Genomic DNA, 14770 nt, shown 5'->3' with positions numbered 1-14770 from the left:
TCCAACAGCGCCCCCTGCTGGCCGGAGGAGTATCTAGCATCGCACCCTGCTTCCAGTAAAAAAAATAAAATAAAAAATGCCCGACAGCTCCCCCTGCTGGCCGGAGTCCACATAAAGATGCATCAATTCAGGGTAAAAAATATATTTATTACCAAACATACAAATAAATAATAAATAAAACAGAACCAGAGATACTTGGGAAAAGAAAAACTTCAAAGAAGTGTGTGTGATTTGGCTGATCCTCTCAATACAGTGAAAATACTTAAGGCAACACCAAAGAGCAAACGGGTTGTTAAAGTATTGACTTCTGCATTAAGATCAGGATTTGAACACCACAGTATATAAATACTGTAAGTCTCACACTGAAGGGGACATGTTTGGACACATGAAGTAAACAAAAAAAGCAAAAGTGTTACGGTTCTACCAGTAACTGATTAAAGACAAATCTACATCTTACCTAAATTGGTAAAACTGTGAAAGCAACTTTAACACATGAACACTTTGATTGAGAAAAACAATAGATAACCAAAAAAAACACTAAAATACACAAACTAATTAACTGCTGACCTTTCACTAGCACGAGTGTATAAATAATTAACAATGGTTGCACTTGAGAAGGGCATTGTGCTACTAGGCCACCTCACATAGGATTCTTCACACAGCAGATGAAGTCAAACACAGCAGGTGCACAGAGCCCCAAAGAACCAAATTCAATGAATACAAGAGTCTCAGTCATGAGGAATGCTGGTGGGTCTCTCAATATGATCAGCCCCACCTGTGCTTTACTGTTTCAGATGCAAAAATTAGTTGCTTAGTTGCATTCCACTGCTTTCTGTATTTGTTTGCTGGTGAACCTTCAAGCCCAAAGGCTGAATTTAGTGGCTCAGGCTCACATGTGATGCTTCCCTAACGATCCACTGTCCTCCAGGAGTTAGACAGGTTTCTCGCTCTCACTTACTCGATTCAAATTAATGGGTCATTATGGAGCTCTGGCAGAGTTTAATGACAATCCATTAAGTTAAATCAGGGAGACCCCTGAGGCAGTGTGATTTCTCTGGTTTGGACCGAAGGTTGGAAGAAACCACACCTTTCACACACTACTGTGGGTGGTTTTACATTCACGGGGGACTTTTCACCACCGTCTGAGCGAGTGAACAAAACACGCGCTCAGCCGCCCTCATGTAAAGCCTCTGACGCAACATTCATGTCTTCCACTTGTGTACATTTGTGTAATTCCAGCATTCTGCTCAGGATGAAAACATTTGACATCCAATCAATCCCAAGAATGACTGGATATTTGTATGAGCATGCTGTAGACTCACTGGCAAACTTGAGGAAATGTCATCCTTTATCATCAACATCTGCGATTAAATAACAGCAATTCCATCCCTTAACTTGTGCGATGAAAGTCTCAACTACCAGGACTGAGAAACACTGTTCACACAGGATGAGGCCAATATTAATCTCTCCGTCATGACCTGACTGTGACGTTGCTACCAAAGTGTGTCGTTCATCTTCATCCACACTGAAGTGAAAAACACAAAAAGCAGACCTCACAATTTAGGAATCCCGAGCTGCAGTGAAACCATCAACACGGTTCAGTGTGTCGTTGCAAAACTAAACCCTTTGAGATTATAGGAATTTTTAAAATCATCCCAACTCCAGTATATTAGTCAGCAACAGGCCCCAGTTGGGAGTGAAATGTGGGTTTTATATGGAGAAACAGATGATGCGTCAGAGACTCCAGAGGCCCTGTTAGCAGTTCTCGCCGGGGCCAGTCTGTCACCGGGGCCTTGAGGAGAAAGTGCTCTTTGAGAGCCTCTGAGGATTTGCTGGGGAGGTTCCTCGTTTGGTTTCTGGGAGCTGCTCAGGAGAAGTGTTTTGTCTGGTACTCGCTCGGACCACCCGCTTCACTTCACCAGCCTTTTTCTGGATCCTGAAAGAAAGAGAGCGCGTGTTTTAGCGGCTGAGAAACAAAATCACTGCAGAGTTTTCACTTGGTTGAAATACCAGGCTGACTGTCGACCGAGCAGCTCCTGCATTGAGATCAGCGGACGCCACTGAACATGACGCTGGGAGGATATTTGGTCCAGAACAGAAGCGATAAATGGAAAAACTCACAGCAGTCTTCTCTTCCTCTCCAGGGATTTTTGTGTCGCCGCTGAGAGGAAGCTCTTCCTTCTGGGACGTCCAGCATGGTCGCTCTAGAAGAGACACAAAACACGCCGACGTTTGAAAGCAGATCCAGACCTGCTCTTCAAAGGTTTTACTTTGATAACACTGAGGATTAAAAAGTCAGAATTCACCTTGCTTACACAGAGACAAAACCCTGCCCAACAACCGAAATCTCGAATTATATGAACAAAAAAACCTGCAATATATTGCAATAAATACAATATTTTGGTGTATAAATACATTTTCTCCATTGATCCAACATGAGGGATCACACCATGAAATATTCCATTCAATCTCCTTCGATCGGGAAACATGATATTTTCTCAGAGTGTGGGATTCCCTCCAGTTTCAGGGGAGCTTCCGGAACAATCACCTGCTGTCGCAGCGCTCTCTCTCTGGCCAGCTGTCTGTCCCAGCGGATCAGCTGCATCTGCTCGCTCGCCGACAGGCTGAAGAAGATGTCGTGGACCTCGTAGCGTGCGGCGCGCAGCTGGAGGAGGAACAATTCCAGGGCACACAACGGAGTGGATGAACGGGTGTAATCATGTTGTGCTAACTGCTAACGAAGCGGACGATCGCCGAGCCGCCGCAGTGTTGGCGGAGCCGAGGGGAGGGGAGCTGCCAGGCGTTTGCCTCGGTTTACCTGCACGGCGCCTTTCTCCTGCAGTGAAAGGTCCTGTCGGCTGCAGAACGGCCCGCCGGGGCTCAGCTGCTGCCGGAGGGCCTGCAGGAACTGCTGCGTGTCCTACATGTGCAGACGCGGAGCTGTGATCTGCGGCCGTTTGCTCGGTTTTCACTACGATGCGGCGGCGTGCTACGAGACACCGGCCGCCGTCTCCACTCACCCTGACGGTGCGCACCAGCTGGGCCACTCTCTCGGTCCTCAGCAGCCGGCGAGTCAGAAAACCCTTGGCGGCCGCTGCCAGGAGGGGGCGCTGGTGCTGCGGGAGAGAGCTGGTGGGCTGAGGAAGGAGAGGAGGAAGAGGGGGAGAAGGAGAAGCGAGAGGGGGTGGGGGTGAATAATGAAGACCGCCGGGGAAGAGAGAGGAGAATGCTAATTCCATCAATGACAACCAATTAATTTCCCTCGCAGCTTCTCAAGGTCTTTTGGTTGGCATCTGTTTAGAGCATCAGTGCAAGTGGACTCGCCGCTACAATAGGGGATAATAAGCAGAATAATAAGCCACTGATGAGCCGCCGCTCACTTGTTGATTGTGGCGCTGTTGCAGCAGAAAGCGAGGTTTTGCTCAACAAATGTGTTTAAAGTGAAGCTGAGGAGAAACAAGAGCGAGACATACTGGGGCTGGTGAACCACGACAGCAGGCGACCGGCCTCGCATGACTTCCATAAGAATTAGAAACCCTACATATGCAGCAGGAACGTGACTTGAGTGGACGGCGGTAACGGTAATAATACCTCTGAGGGAGTGGGAAAGGTCAGCGTGTCTCCTGGACGTGAGCTCGACATGGAGCACGGGAAGGACGCACTCTGGAGGAGACGGTAACGTTCTGCCAACGCCTGAGTGAGACAGAGGAGGAAGACATGTGGGTGGAGGGGAAAAGAAAAGGAAAAGAGTGTGTGTGTGTGTGTGTGTGTGCGTCATGCATTGGGGAGCAGGCAAGGTTGGAAAATATTGAATTGGAAAGGACAGCAAATGAGGCAGGAGGAAGAAATTAATTGAGGGTAGAGAGAAAGAGACAGAAGGGGAGAGTCGGGGCGCAGAGGAAAGGAGGAACGAGACGAAAGAGGAAAACAGGGAAGCAGAGCGATGACCGGGATGGTGGGGGGGGGGGGGGGGTGGAGAGAATTGATACAGTGATAGAGTAAAAAAAGAAAAACAATGTGGGAGGAGGCATGAGACAAAACAAAAGGAGGCATGAGAGGAGAGGAGAGGAGGAAAATAGAAAGGAGAAGGAAAAGGGACCATTAGCGGCGGCACTCAGTGGGACGATCTGGCACTTAACCACAGACGCTCATGAATTAAACAAATTATCCTTTCCTTTTCTGTGTCAATTCCCCCTCCCCCCTCCCCCCCTCCTCCAGCCAGCTCCTTCCCATCACATCACACATGACGGAAGGACAGAGGGGAGTCAGAAGGAAGTCTTTCTATTAAACGGCGTATGTTAATTATATTGTTGTTAAGGATACATAAATTAAACAAGAGCCTGTGATTAGCAGGGCAAGGACACCGGCCAAGAACAAATACAGACACAGGCTGGAGGAACGGGAACTGGTTGCCAGAGAACAGCAGGCGTCCTTGAAGTCTCACACACACACACACACACACACACACACACACACACACACACACACACACACACACACACACACACACACACACACACACACACACACACACACACACACACACACACACACACACACACACACACACACACGAGGCGACCATGCCAGCTCGCCTCTTAGGGACGTAATGAAACATTTATGGTAGAATCCCTGTGTTGGTTTTTTTTTTTGCTTTTTTTTTTTTTACTAGGGAGTCTGAAGGTCTCTTGTAATGAGCAGATGTCTGTAGTCTGCACACGACCCAGGTCTCCAGAAGCATGCTCTAACAGGTAGGCCCACAACGTGTGCGTGTGCATGTGCGTGTGTGTGTGTGTGTTCATATGCGGATCAGTCTTCCCAATGTCTGCTTCCTGTTTCAGAAGAGCCCTGTCGGGTCGCCGTCGTCGTATCGCAGTCCAGTGAATTGGTTAGAAAGTGTCAAAGCCCAGGTCTCGTCAGGAACAAAAAAAGGAGGAGGAGGGGAAAAGAAAAGAAAGAAGAAGAAGAAAAAAAAAAAGCCCACTGTGCTGGACATTAAATTTTAATCTTTGGTAGGTGACTTTGGGTGAAGTCAGAAACCTCGCTGGAGTGAATTATGGTTGCTGTTCTCGAATTACGTAGTGCGAGATCTGTACAGCAATACGTGATGCAATCTAATGCAAGAAGCGGGCCAATGGGATGGAGGGATTATCAATGACTCTGTTTCTACCATGCTGAGAGTTAGGGAAGGTGTCTGGTTGGTTTGGTGTTTCAGAAAAAAAAAGATTTCCAGTAGTCATTTCAAATTCCTATTAACGGTCTTAAATTGGAAAAAAAAAAAGAAAGAAAGATAGCAAAGTTGTACAAAAAATACCAAAAAAGACCCCAAAACTGTCTGAATTCACTTTTTCTTTCCTATTAATTGCCTAAAGTTTCAAAGACATCCTTAGAAAATGCTTAATAATGTGTTTATAATTCAAAAACGTTGAGTAAGCATGTTTACCACACAGGCTGTTTAGAGTGGATTTTCTCAGAAATTTTCTGAGTTCAGCCATTAAGTAAATAAAAACAATGTATTTTCAGTAACAGTCTGGTTTTTTTCACTGTGAAATACGACTTTTATGAGGTAACAGTTGCTGCTCTGCTACCCAAAGTTCGACCCCAATAATGTAATCGTGGCCAATAGTGTGATTATTGTGACCATTTTTCATGTAATGAAGCAAATAATAACAGTGAATGTTATTTGATTCAGGCCAGTCAAGCCACAGACGGCCTCACGATGCCCGGATGTGAACAGAGTTTATTAGTCACCGATAGAACTGAAACGCATGTCTTTTGTCTGACAGGAGCACACAAGATGGAAATTCCCAGGGAGGTTTTTTTTTTTAGTGATTTATATTAAAAACACAACAGGAACTTTAGCAAGAAAAATCCTCTTTTTTCTTCTCTCTTTCTTGCACAACCGTTTCACGTGTTAGACTGAAACGCGTAACCTTGAAGCTCCGGTTACATGAGAACGGTCGTCCAGTCGCTACGCTGAAGGTTATTAGTGACTTCTAATCATCGGGAGAGCACAAAGCGACGCGCTGAGACCAAGTAACACGTTCTAGCTGCATATTAACAGGAGAATTACTGAGGAAAATACTGAGATTTAGATGTGTATTATTCTGTTGTCAAAGGAGCAACACTTTCCCCTTGAGGAACAATACATCTAAAAATAAATAATTATTTAAAAAAACAACAACAACCTAACAGGTTAATTTGCACAAATCTGGAGCGATTAGGATCACAGCTGCACTCGCCAATAAAACTCCCAAACTGCGCCATTAAACACCTGCCGCCTAGTCGCTCAGCCTCACAAATGCCTGTTTTAACGCCACTCGCTTCTTCCTGGCGTTGCCGACGTGCCGTCTTTCTAATAACATTTGGTCGACAACCTCACCTGCAGAAGCTCCTCCTTCTGCTTCCTGTGCTCGTCCTGCAGGGCTCTGACCTGAGCGGCGTGGATCTCCTTCAACTGCTCCCGTTTGTCCTTCTGGGCGCCGTCGGCTACGCGGCCACGCGCTGTGGCTACACAACATAAAAAAACGCAGTAAACAGTAGGTGGTCACATGTGACTCAAACCTGTAGGCGAGACAACATCTGAAAACAACAGGTTTTTTATCCGAACGGAGAGCAGGAATTAACGCAGGGCTTCTTTCCCCGAGGCGCATTTTTCCAACTAGTCCAATAGTTGATTGTTTATCCTACACAATAAACACTGCTGATAAATTGTTTTCTTTTTGGAATTAAAAAAAAAAGAAGATATAAGCGGTTGCAGTGCTTTTAGTATATACTCTCACCCTTGCAGCAGCTGGTGTTTTTTTTGTTCTGTCCTTGTCCTTACCTCTCAGAGATCTGGATCTGACCGCAGACCCTCCTGCTGCCCGCCGCTCGTCTGCGCCCTCCTCCGCCACGTGCATGAGCAGCCGCCGCTTGACCTTGGACACTCCGTCCTCACCCCGCCTCTCTGGAGTCGGAGTCTTCTCCTGAACAGGGTGACCTTGAGAGCTCAGGTCGGATCCCGACCCTTCGTGCAGCCAAAGGTCAGATGGCGTGTCCACGTCGTACGACTTGTTGAGAGGGGAGCAGATCGAGCCGAGACCTCCTGCAGGCCTCTCACCTCCTCCTCCCAGAGGAGGCTGGCTGCCGGCCTCCCAGAGAGCCGAGACGGGTTCAGATGGAGCAGCTGGGAATACGTCGGGAGTGCGTTTGGCAGGTGGATTTTGCAGTTCACATCCTCCATGTGGAGTCTTTGTTTGCTCTTCTTTACGCTTCTCATTAATGAGACAGTTCATGAGAACAGCTTGTTTTTGTTCCTGGTAAGAAAGGAGAATATCTTCCAAGTCACTAAAGCTCGAATCAGGTCCTAAATCTTCAAGCGTCTTCATGCGTTGGCTGTTGTTGAGTGATTGTCTCTCCTGCTGGTCGGCTTCAGTTCCATTATCCTCCCTCAAGTCACCGTTACTTTGAAGCAGCTGTTGGCGACTTCCACTTTGTTGTGGGAGCTTGAAGCTCGACTCGCTCTGTGTGTTGCTCTCAGTTTGGCACCGGTTGTCCAAATTCTCTTTGATGGTCGATTCCAGATCTGAGATCAGCACCTTTAAGATGGAAAGATTTGACTCCAGTTGATCTATATTCTCTGAACTTTTGGCGAGAAAACTTGTCACATCGCCTTCGACGATGAGATTGACAGCAGAGGGAGCGACGGTGGGATTGTTTTGGTGCTGCAGGTCAACTCCCCCGACCTTGTGGTGTTCATTCAAGCCCCTGCTAAAAGTGGATTTCCCATGTGGGGCGTGGCCACCAACAGCTTTGACTTCGCTTTTTAAGGTAGTGGGACTCCTACAGAAACGAAGCACTGGAACTGTGCGATATTTCCGGGGTCTTTTAAGAAACGAGGTTGAACCCATGGTCAGGTAAAACGCACGGTGGACATTGAGGGGTTCTGCAGAAGCAGGCTGCTGCTGCTGGATGAAGGCGCTGCTTTGTGTGTGGCTGGTTCTGATCTTTCGCGGGATGTTTAGCTGATTATTTCTGAAGGTTGATCCTTCCTCGAAACCAGCCGGCTCTTTCATGCTTTCCTCCCCCGTTGAAACTTCAGACGCGTTGTTCGTGTTTTCAGAAATGAACTCGCCTTCGACTCTCTTGTCAACGTCCCGGGATTTCTTTGTAGACGCTTCCACGGATGGGATGAAAGCACCTCTCCTCTCTTTGGTTTTCTTAGCCTCTGCTGTCACCGTGTGGGAGAACTCATCATTCTCCTTATCAGAGAGATTCTGCTCCTCCGTCCTTGCTCTCGGCTGTTCTTGGGTCCCCTCCTGGATTCTAGCGTTTTTGGCTTGGTTCCTCAGCGTCCACTGGCGCCGCCGATACTCCTGCGACTTCTTGAGCAAGGCTTGCAGGCGGAGACGATAATGCTCCCCCGATGGCACCGGGTCTGCTTCGTCTAATTGGTTGTGTATTGGCGCTGCTTCTTTGGAGTTTTGCACAATATGCTGTTCTGTTGTCAAAGAGTGATGGCGGTTCAATGTCTGTGAGACGTCTTGATTGTCTGACTCCTCGTTCTGATGGACATTTTCATCTTTCACGCAGTCGGCAGAAGGAATGTCATCTTCATGCTCAACGCTGTCCAAATGACCACTTTCAGAGTTTTCTGTAGGAACATGGTCGCATGCGGTTGATTCCTCCTTCAAGGAGATGCAACAAGTGTCTCTCACTCCACATGCGTTACTACAAAGGGACATCTCCAACCCACTCCTCTCCAACTCCTCTCCGTCTACGGGAGGATAGCTGATTATATCGGGCATCTTGGCAATTGTACTTGAGGTATTGTGATGGAAAAATCCACCCGTGTCCAAAAAACCCTGTGAAGAGGCAAAGCGAGGGCTCTCAGTCTCTGCATCGATCCTTCCGGACACAGATGGGGACTTTTCGACATTCACATCGGTCACGTAACCTGAGGATAGCGATTGGTGGCTCGCGCCATTAAAGGAACTTGGCTGAGATTCTCGTTGGCAGTCAAGTTGGTCAATAAGGCATCCTTCATGGTAGGATTGCTGAGTTGTCCTGTCTGAATTGAAAAAGGCACTGTATGTTGTTGATGTCAGCGGAGGGAGACAAAAGCTGCCCTTTTCTTCCCTTGCAGGTGGTGAAAGACTCTCTTTTGTTCCAGACAAAACATCACTCTGGGGCGCTGAGTCATTGCTGGTGTTACGAGAATACAAACACTGTGTGGTGATCTCTGGCTCTTGAAGCAACTCATCGAGTGTCGGCGTCTTCCTGAGCTGCAATTTGATACATAAAAAAATTGCAAGGTCAGAGAAAACGTTTTGTTTTCTCCATCTGACTTGAAACTATATGAGTCATCAGAGCCACTATATGAAAGAAAATGTCTGAAAATTACATTATGCATTCATATTTTGTGCCTGAATAGTCCTTTGCACCATCTGTAATTCTCATTTAAAGCCGCTTTCATGTGGGGACAAACACAGGCACTTTGAGGAGTTGCAAACAACACTTAGCTGAAATACAAGAACTTGAATTACCTGAACGCTGTGGAGAAGACTTTGCACACAGGCCAGTCTGGGGTCATTGCTCAACTGTCTGCAGACAGCAGCTTTCTGCATTTCATCTCTGTCGCGCTGCATCTCCTCTCTCTGCTTCCCGGAGAGCTGTTATCGCAACAAAGCACACATGCAAGTCATGCGTGTTTCACAACAAGGCTGAAAGTAAGCGGCAGTTTCACGATCAGCTATTCTGTTTGTTTGTCCTTCCGACTCTGTGCTTACATTAGTAGTTATGGCTGATTTCAGTTTGCCTTATTTTCCATCAATGTAGGTTTGTTTTTTTGAACTGTTCTTCACCTCTATTGATGAGAATGATAAACATCAATCCCAAATGAATGTCAGGGTCAAATTAGATGATTTTATCATTATTCATTGAGACGTTTTTTTGATCGAGCCAAAAGAGAAGAACAACACTTTTGCTTTAAACCAATTGAATTATTTTAGTTTATCGCAATTACATGGAGATTGAATACAGCAATGGAACCGATTTGCAGCTCTAAATGCACCGACAACTTCGTCTGAATTGGTCAGCAGATCCATGCAGGACAGCTTTGCTCTGTGACGCCGACTGTTGGTGACACGTTCACATGAACCCACATCAAGCTTTAGCCGGAAGGACTGAAGTTGGTTTTAGTTAGCTGGACTTATCCAGGTTGTATCTCAAAACAGAAACACAACAGAAACATTGTCCTTGTATGACGAGTAACAGACGATCCGACATTTATTAGAGTCGTAATCAACTACCAACGTTCCAGCGCCACAATCAGGTAACTTCAGCTGATTTTGCACGGTGAGAATAATCCGACCCCCAGCAGGGAGGTGATCACAATGTGTGCATGGACTCCGGTCCATACAAGGATCAGCAGAATCTACCACATGCACTCTGAATAACATTTCTTTACCAATAGGCCCTTTTGAATCTGGGGTGATGTGTTCACAAAAAAGCACTTTCATTGGGGTTATTTCTGTCGGCGCAGCTCTTTTTCTCTCTGATTTAGCGACTTTTATTAATTCATTAAAATCAGTAGTCATTTCCTTAAAATGTTGGGAGTGTCTTACAAGTTCCTTGAAAAAGTAACTTTAATTGCATCTTATCTATTAGGTAGTGGAGCTGTGAGCTGTCGAGACTGAGCGGATCAGTTTCACAGTTAATTTCATTTCATTTGATTAACTCCTGCTGAAGATAATCAGTTTATTTGATGTGGAATTGTGATGCCCAGCCTTTTTTCTTTTCTTTTTTACTGTTGACGTTAATTACTCTGATATTGCAGGAGACCTTTCTCAGCGCAACACTGGTTCCTACAAGAATTAGATTCATAAATTAACAGTGAGAAGAAGCTGGCCTGTAAAGTGCTAACACAGCAAACAGCTCTTACGAAGGAAAGCTAATATTTATTTGGGGATTTCTGACTCGGTGAAAACATTTCACCGAGTCAGAAATCATTCATGATGCTGCCAGAAGGACTGAATTAGCTCAGGATTAATGAGGCACTACTCAAGTGTACTCAGAGTAATAATCAGTTACCTGAGCAATACATTGTAGAGTTACAGTCAAGTTCTACGTTATAATACATTATTCCCAGTGCTGCAAGTTCAACCAAATGCTCCCGAGGAGCAGAGAAATGGTAAATTAGACCAAAACAAAAAGTCAGAACACTCTGACTCCCTCTCTCGCTCTCATTTAGCAGAACCCATGACTTCATGTTGCCTTTTGATTTCCTGTCGTCTGTTAATGATTTTCTGCTGACAAGAAGTTGCAGCTTTGCAATACCAACAAACCTCACTAAATAAAATTACAAATGCCTAAGTTCAGTCACGGCTCGATTTATGTGTGGAAATTCGGTGCAAAAATAAGCGGCAGCTCCGAACAAATCCCCACATTGTGTTTAACACAACTGACACCAATTGTCTGTGACCGATTGCACAGTCAGCAAAGACATTATATAAGAGATCACTTTTCCTCCCACTACCTAAAACACAACAGAAAGAAGGTTTGCGTTTAGTGAAAACAACCAAAACCAATTCACCTGTCGTGTAATATCTCACTCTCGTAAAAAATATGAACGTTTCAAAACTCTGCTTATTGAAATTATTCATGAAGCAGATTATGAGACCGACATGTATTTTTTTGCTTGTAACAAGAGATAATCAAGATGGTTGCACACCGACAATATAGGCGGATAATAACGATAGTAGTTTTAACTGTGTTGGCTAAGTGCCAGACTATTGGGGTCAGATGTGTCAAACATAAGGCCCACAAACTAAAACCAGTGCATCAGAAGGGGGCATGGGCAAAAATTAACATGTGATTTTTCGAGTAAGCGCAGCTTCCTACAGCAATTGTGAGCTATTGATATGTTATTAACATAACAACATCACAAAATAACATCATAACAATACTTTAGGATTATTGTTGTGTGGTATTATTAATAGTTTAGTTTTGATTTGATGTACTTACAACTGTATTATCACTAAACTCGAGGGATGAACAGTGCATGTCTGCAAAAGCCAAAGTTTTAGAGTCTTCTTTAACGAACCATTATTACGCTGTCAGTTTTTGTTGTATGCAAATAAAAAAAAATATTGTAACAATATTTGTTAGTGTCCTTTATTTAAAGATTGCAACCATCAAATCCAGCAAACAAAAACCAGTTAACAGCAAGACTGACAGACCAGGTTTTAAGTGGGGTGAAACTCCTAGAGTTAACATTTCTCATCATGCTCTTTTATTTAACGTTCATATGCACCTTATTTTAGATGTTTGTCTGTTTGCACTACTTTTTTAAATTTATTTAAATACGTTTTTTATGAATGCCTTTTTAACCGGTTGCTAAGCAACGACATCTCGTTGCCAGTTCCTCACTGTGTGATGTACTGTGCAATGACAATAAAGAAAGTCTAAGTCTAAGTCTAAGAAAAAGATCTTTGCAGTACAGATGATCCAGGATGGTCAAAGTTAGGCCAAAAACAAACTACGAGTAGAGCAATTCTGATTCAGAGACACTTCGGTGACGTGAATAACTAAGAGGTCCAGCTTTGTTATGTTCGTTACAGGTTCGAGGATATTATAGGAACAGGTTGGAAGCTTATAGGGGACGTTATAGAAACATAGTGACACAGTTGGAGATGTTACAGAAACATTCTCGGGGATGTTATCAAAACATTTTAGACCGTTATCCCAGTAGATAGTAGTAATGATAGTAGATTATACGAGCATGGCAGAAGGTTTTGCAGTACCAGTGGAGGCAGGATGGGTCGTCCGTAGAAGCTTATGACAGAAACTGCAGGTCTGACATTTTCCTCCTCTGCCTCTTCCTTCCTCTTCAGTTGAGACAGTCGACGCTCTACAAACGTGCCAAAGTCCTCCATGGTGTTTACCTGGACTCTGCTGGACCCTGTTCTACAGTGCTGGACTATGTTAGACTCTGTTGATCGGTCCCATCTGATAGCTTACAAGCTAACTGGCCTCGCTAAGTGTGCTAAAGCTAACGAGCTAGCTCTCATCGCAGCGTGTTTCCTGTTTAAATCCAAACCTGAGAGCAGAAAATAGATACCCGGGAAGGGGGGGGGGGGGTAGAGTGTGAAAGAGAAGAGCCCAACCCCTGCAGGTATCACTTCTGTTCGTAAAGAAACACAGCGAAACTCAGCCAGTTCTCGGAGCGTCCTGTCTGTTTACATGTTTTACCGCCTCTCCTCGCGCAGAAACCGTCACAGCTGGCGGCCAGAGGCGCTCCGAAAACACGGAGCGGAGCGGCTGACGGCGGACTGGAGTGGAGGACCAGACCGGAGGAGAGGACCAGGCCGGAGGAGAGGACCGGACCAGAGCGGAGGACCGGACCGGAGCTGGGTAGCAGGGTCGTGATAAACCATTTTTAATATTATTGTTTGTCAGAAACAAATAAATACAGTTGATAGATAATGTATATAAATAATAAATACAATTAATAGATCATATACACAAATTAATACATGATCAGAAACTTACATTTCAGTGTATAGCTACACAAACATGCATTTTTTTTTAGTCAACATTTTACAAATTCAAACAATTCATCTATTCAAACGGCTCATATACTTAATACATGGATGGATAAATAAATAAAGTAAACTAAACAGGTGGTCAAAATTAAATGACCTCTGTGTCACTTATGACTCAGGTCCAATTCTAATTTCTATTGGCAGAATAAACATTTCTAATGATGAGCTTCATGAAAAGTGTCTGGCTGCAAACAGCCTCCTGGAGAACCTCACTGCAGCATCTCACTACATAACCTCACTGTGGACTGATGTGCAGAACAAATGTTCTGCTGAATTAATTAGAAATGAGCTCATTGTCAGTTTAAATGATGAAATGTCTTGCTCAGAGTTTTACACTGAAAGACAAACAACTCCCTACTGCAGCAGGAGCTCAACAGAAATACAAATGGAAAAAATAGTCTTTACATGATGTAGCATTGAGCTTTTGAATTCAGAAGCTCCATCTTTATTTATTTTTTTACTTCTACTGTAGCTTACTGTCATTCACTTGGAGGAACAAATATTTTATGTTTACAACTTTTCCAGTGACTTTCTGTTTGCACTTTTCTTTTTGTACTAAATGTGCATTATTACAGGAATGTTCTGCTTTCTATTGTTTTCTATTAATATATACAATTTTAAGTTAAGGTTTGCTTATTCTGTTGTCATTTAAGCCAGACGGAATTCTGTTAAAGACAGGTGTATTTATATTCTATGAAGCAAGACACGTTTCTATTTAAGAAAAAATACAGGTTTTATTCTGTTACTTTTTTGTATTTTGCAATAAAAATTAATTGGTAAATAAATTGTTTTCAATGTGTTCATATCACAAATAATATGCATCTGCTAAAATTCCCATTGAAGTCAAAAGTTGTGGATGGTATCTAAAGAACCGTAACCAACGGTTACGATGTTTGATAACCCCGCCGTTGGAGCACCGAGCACGTCACTATGGTTACTGAAGGAGGAGCTACAATGCGGCCGTTTGCTGATTGGTCGGTAGTAATCATCACTATGGAGGAGCACTGATATCTCTTCATCTGTGGTAAACCCTCCCATTGTTGTTCCCAGTCGCCACAGTGAGCACAAAGCGCTTGTCTAGTTAGCCGGTTTATTGAAACGTGGGCGCCACACTGCCCCCTGGTGTTCCAGTGAGGTGCAGATGCTCCTCTCCATTATAAGAGGGGAGGATATTCAGCAGGAGC

General features: G+C 44.5%; 1 protein-coding gene across 1 annotated transcript; it reads right to left on the bottom strand.

The window, feature by feature from the left end:
* Positions 1-232: 232 nt before the first annotated feature.
* On the bottom strand, positions 233-12966 carry cp110 (centriolar coiled-coil protein 110). Its single transcript, XM_080516359.1, has 9 exons — positions 12786-12966; positions 9528-9653; positions 6827-9266; positions 6383-6510; positions 3021-3137; positions 2819-2920; positions 2549-2665; positions 2122-2204; positions 233-1936 (listed from the first exon to the last, which is right to left on the bottom strand). The coding sequence occupies exons 1-9, from the start codon at positions 12915-12917 to the stop codon at positions 1783-1785; spliced, it is 3399 nt and encodes a 1132-aa protein (XP_080372485.1). The 5' UTR covers positions 12918-12966; the 3' UTR covers positions 233-1782.
* Between the last annotated feature and the right edge of the window lie 1804 nt (positions 12967-14770).

Source organism: Blennius ocellaris (assembly GCF_963422515.1).
Source record: "Blennius ocellaris genome assembly, chromosome: 3".
Lineage (NCBI taxonomy): Eukaryota > Metazoa > Chordata > Actinopteri > Blenniiformes > Blenniidae > Blennius > Blennius ocellaris.
The sequence above is the reverse complement of the archived record's forward strand: the minus strand, read 5'-3'. Positions and strand labels throughout refer to the sequence as shown.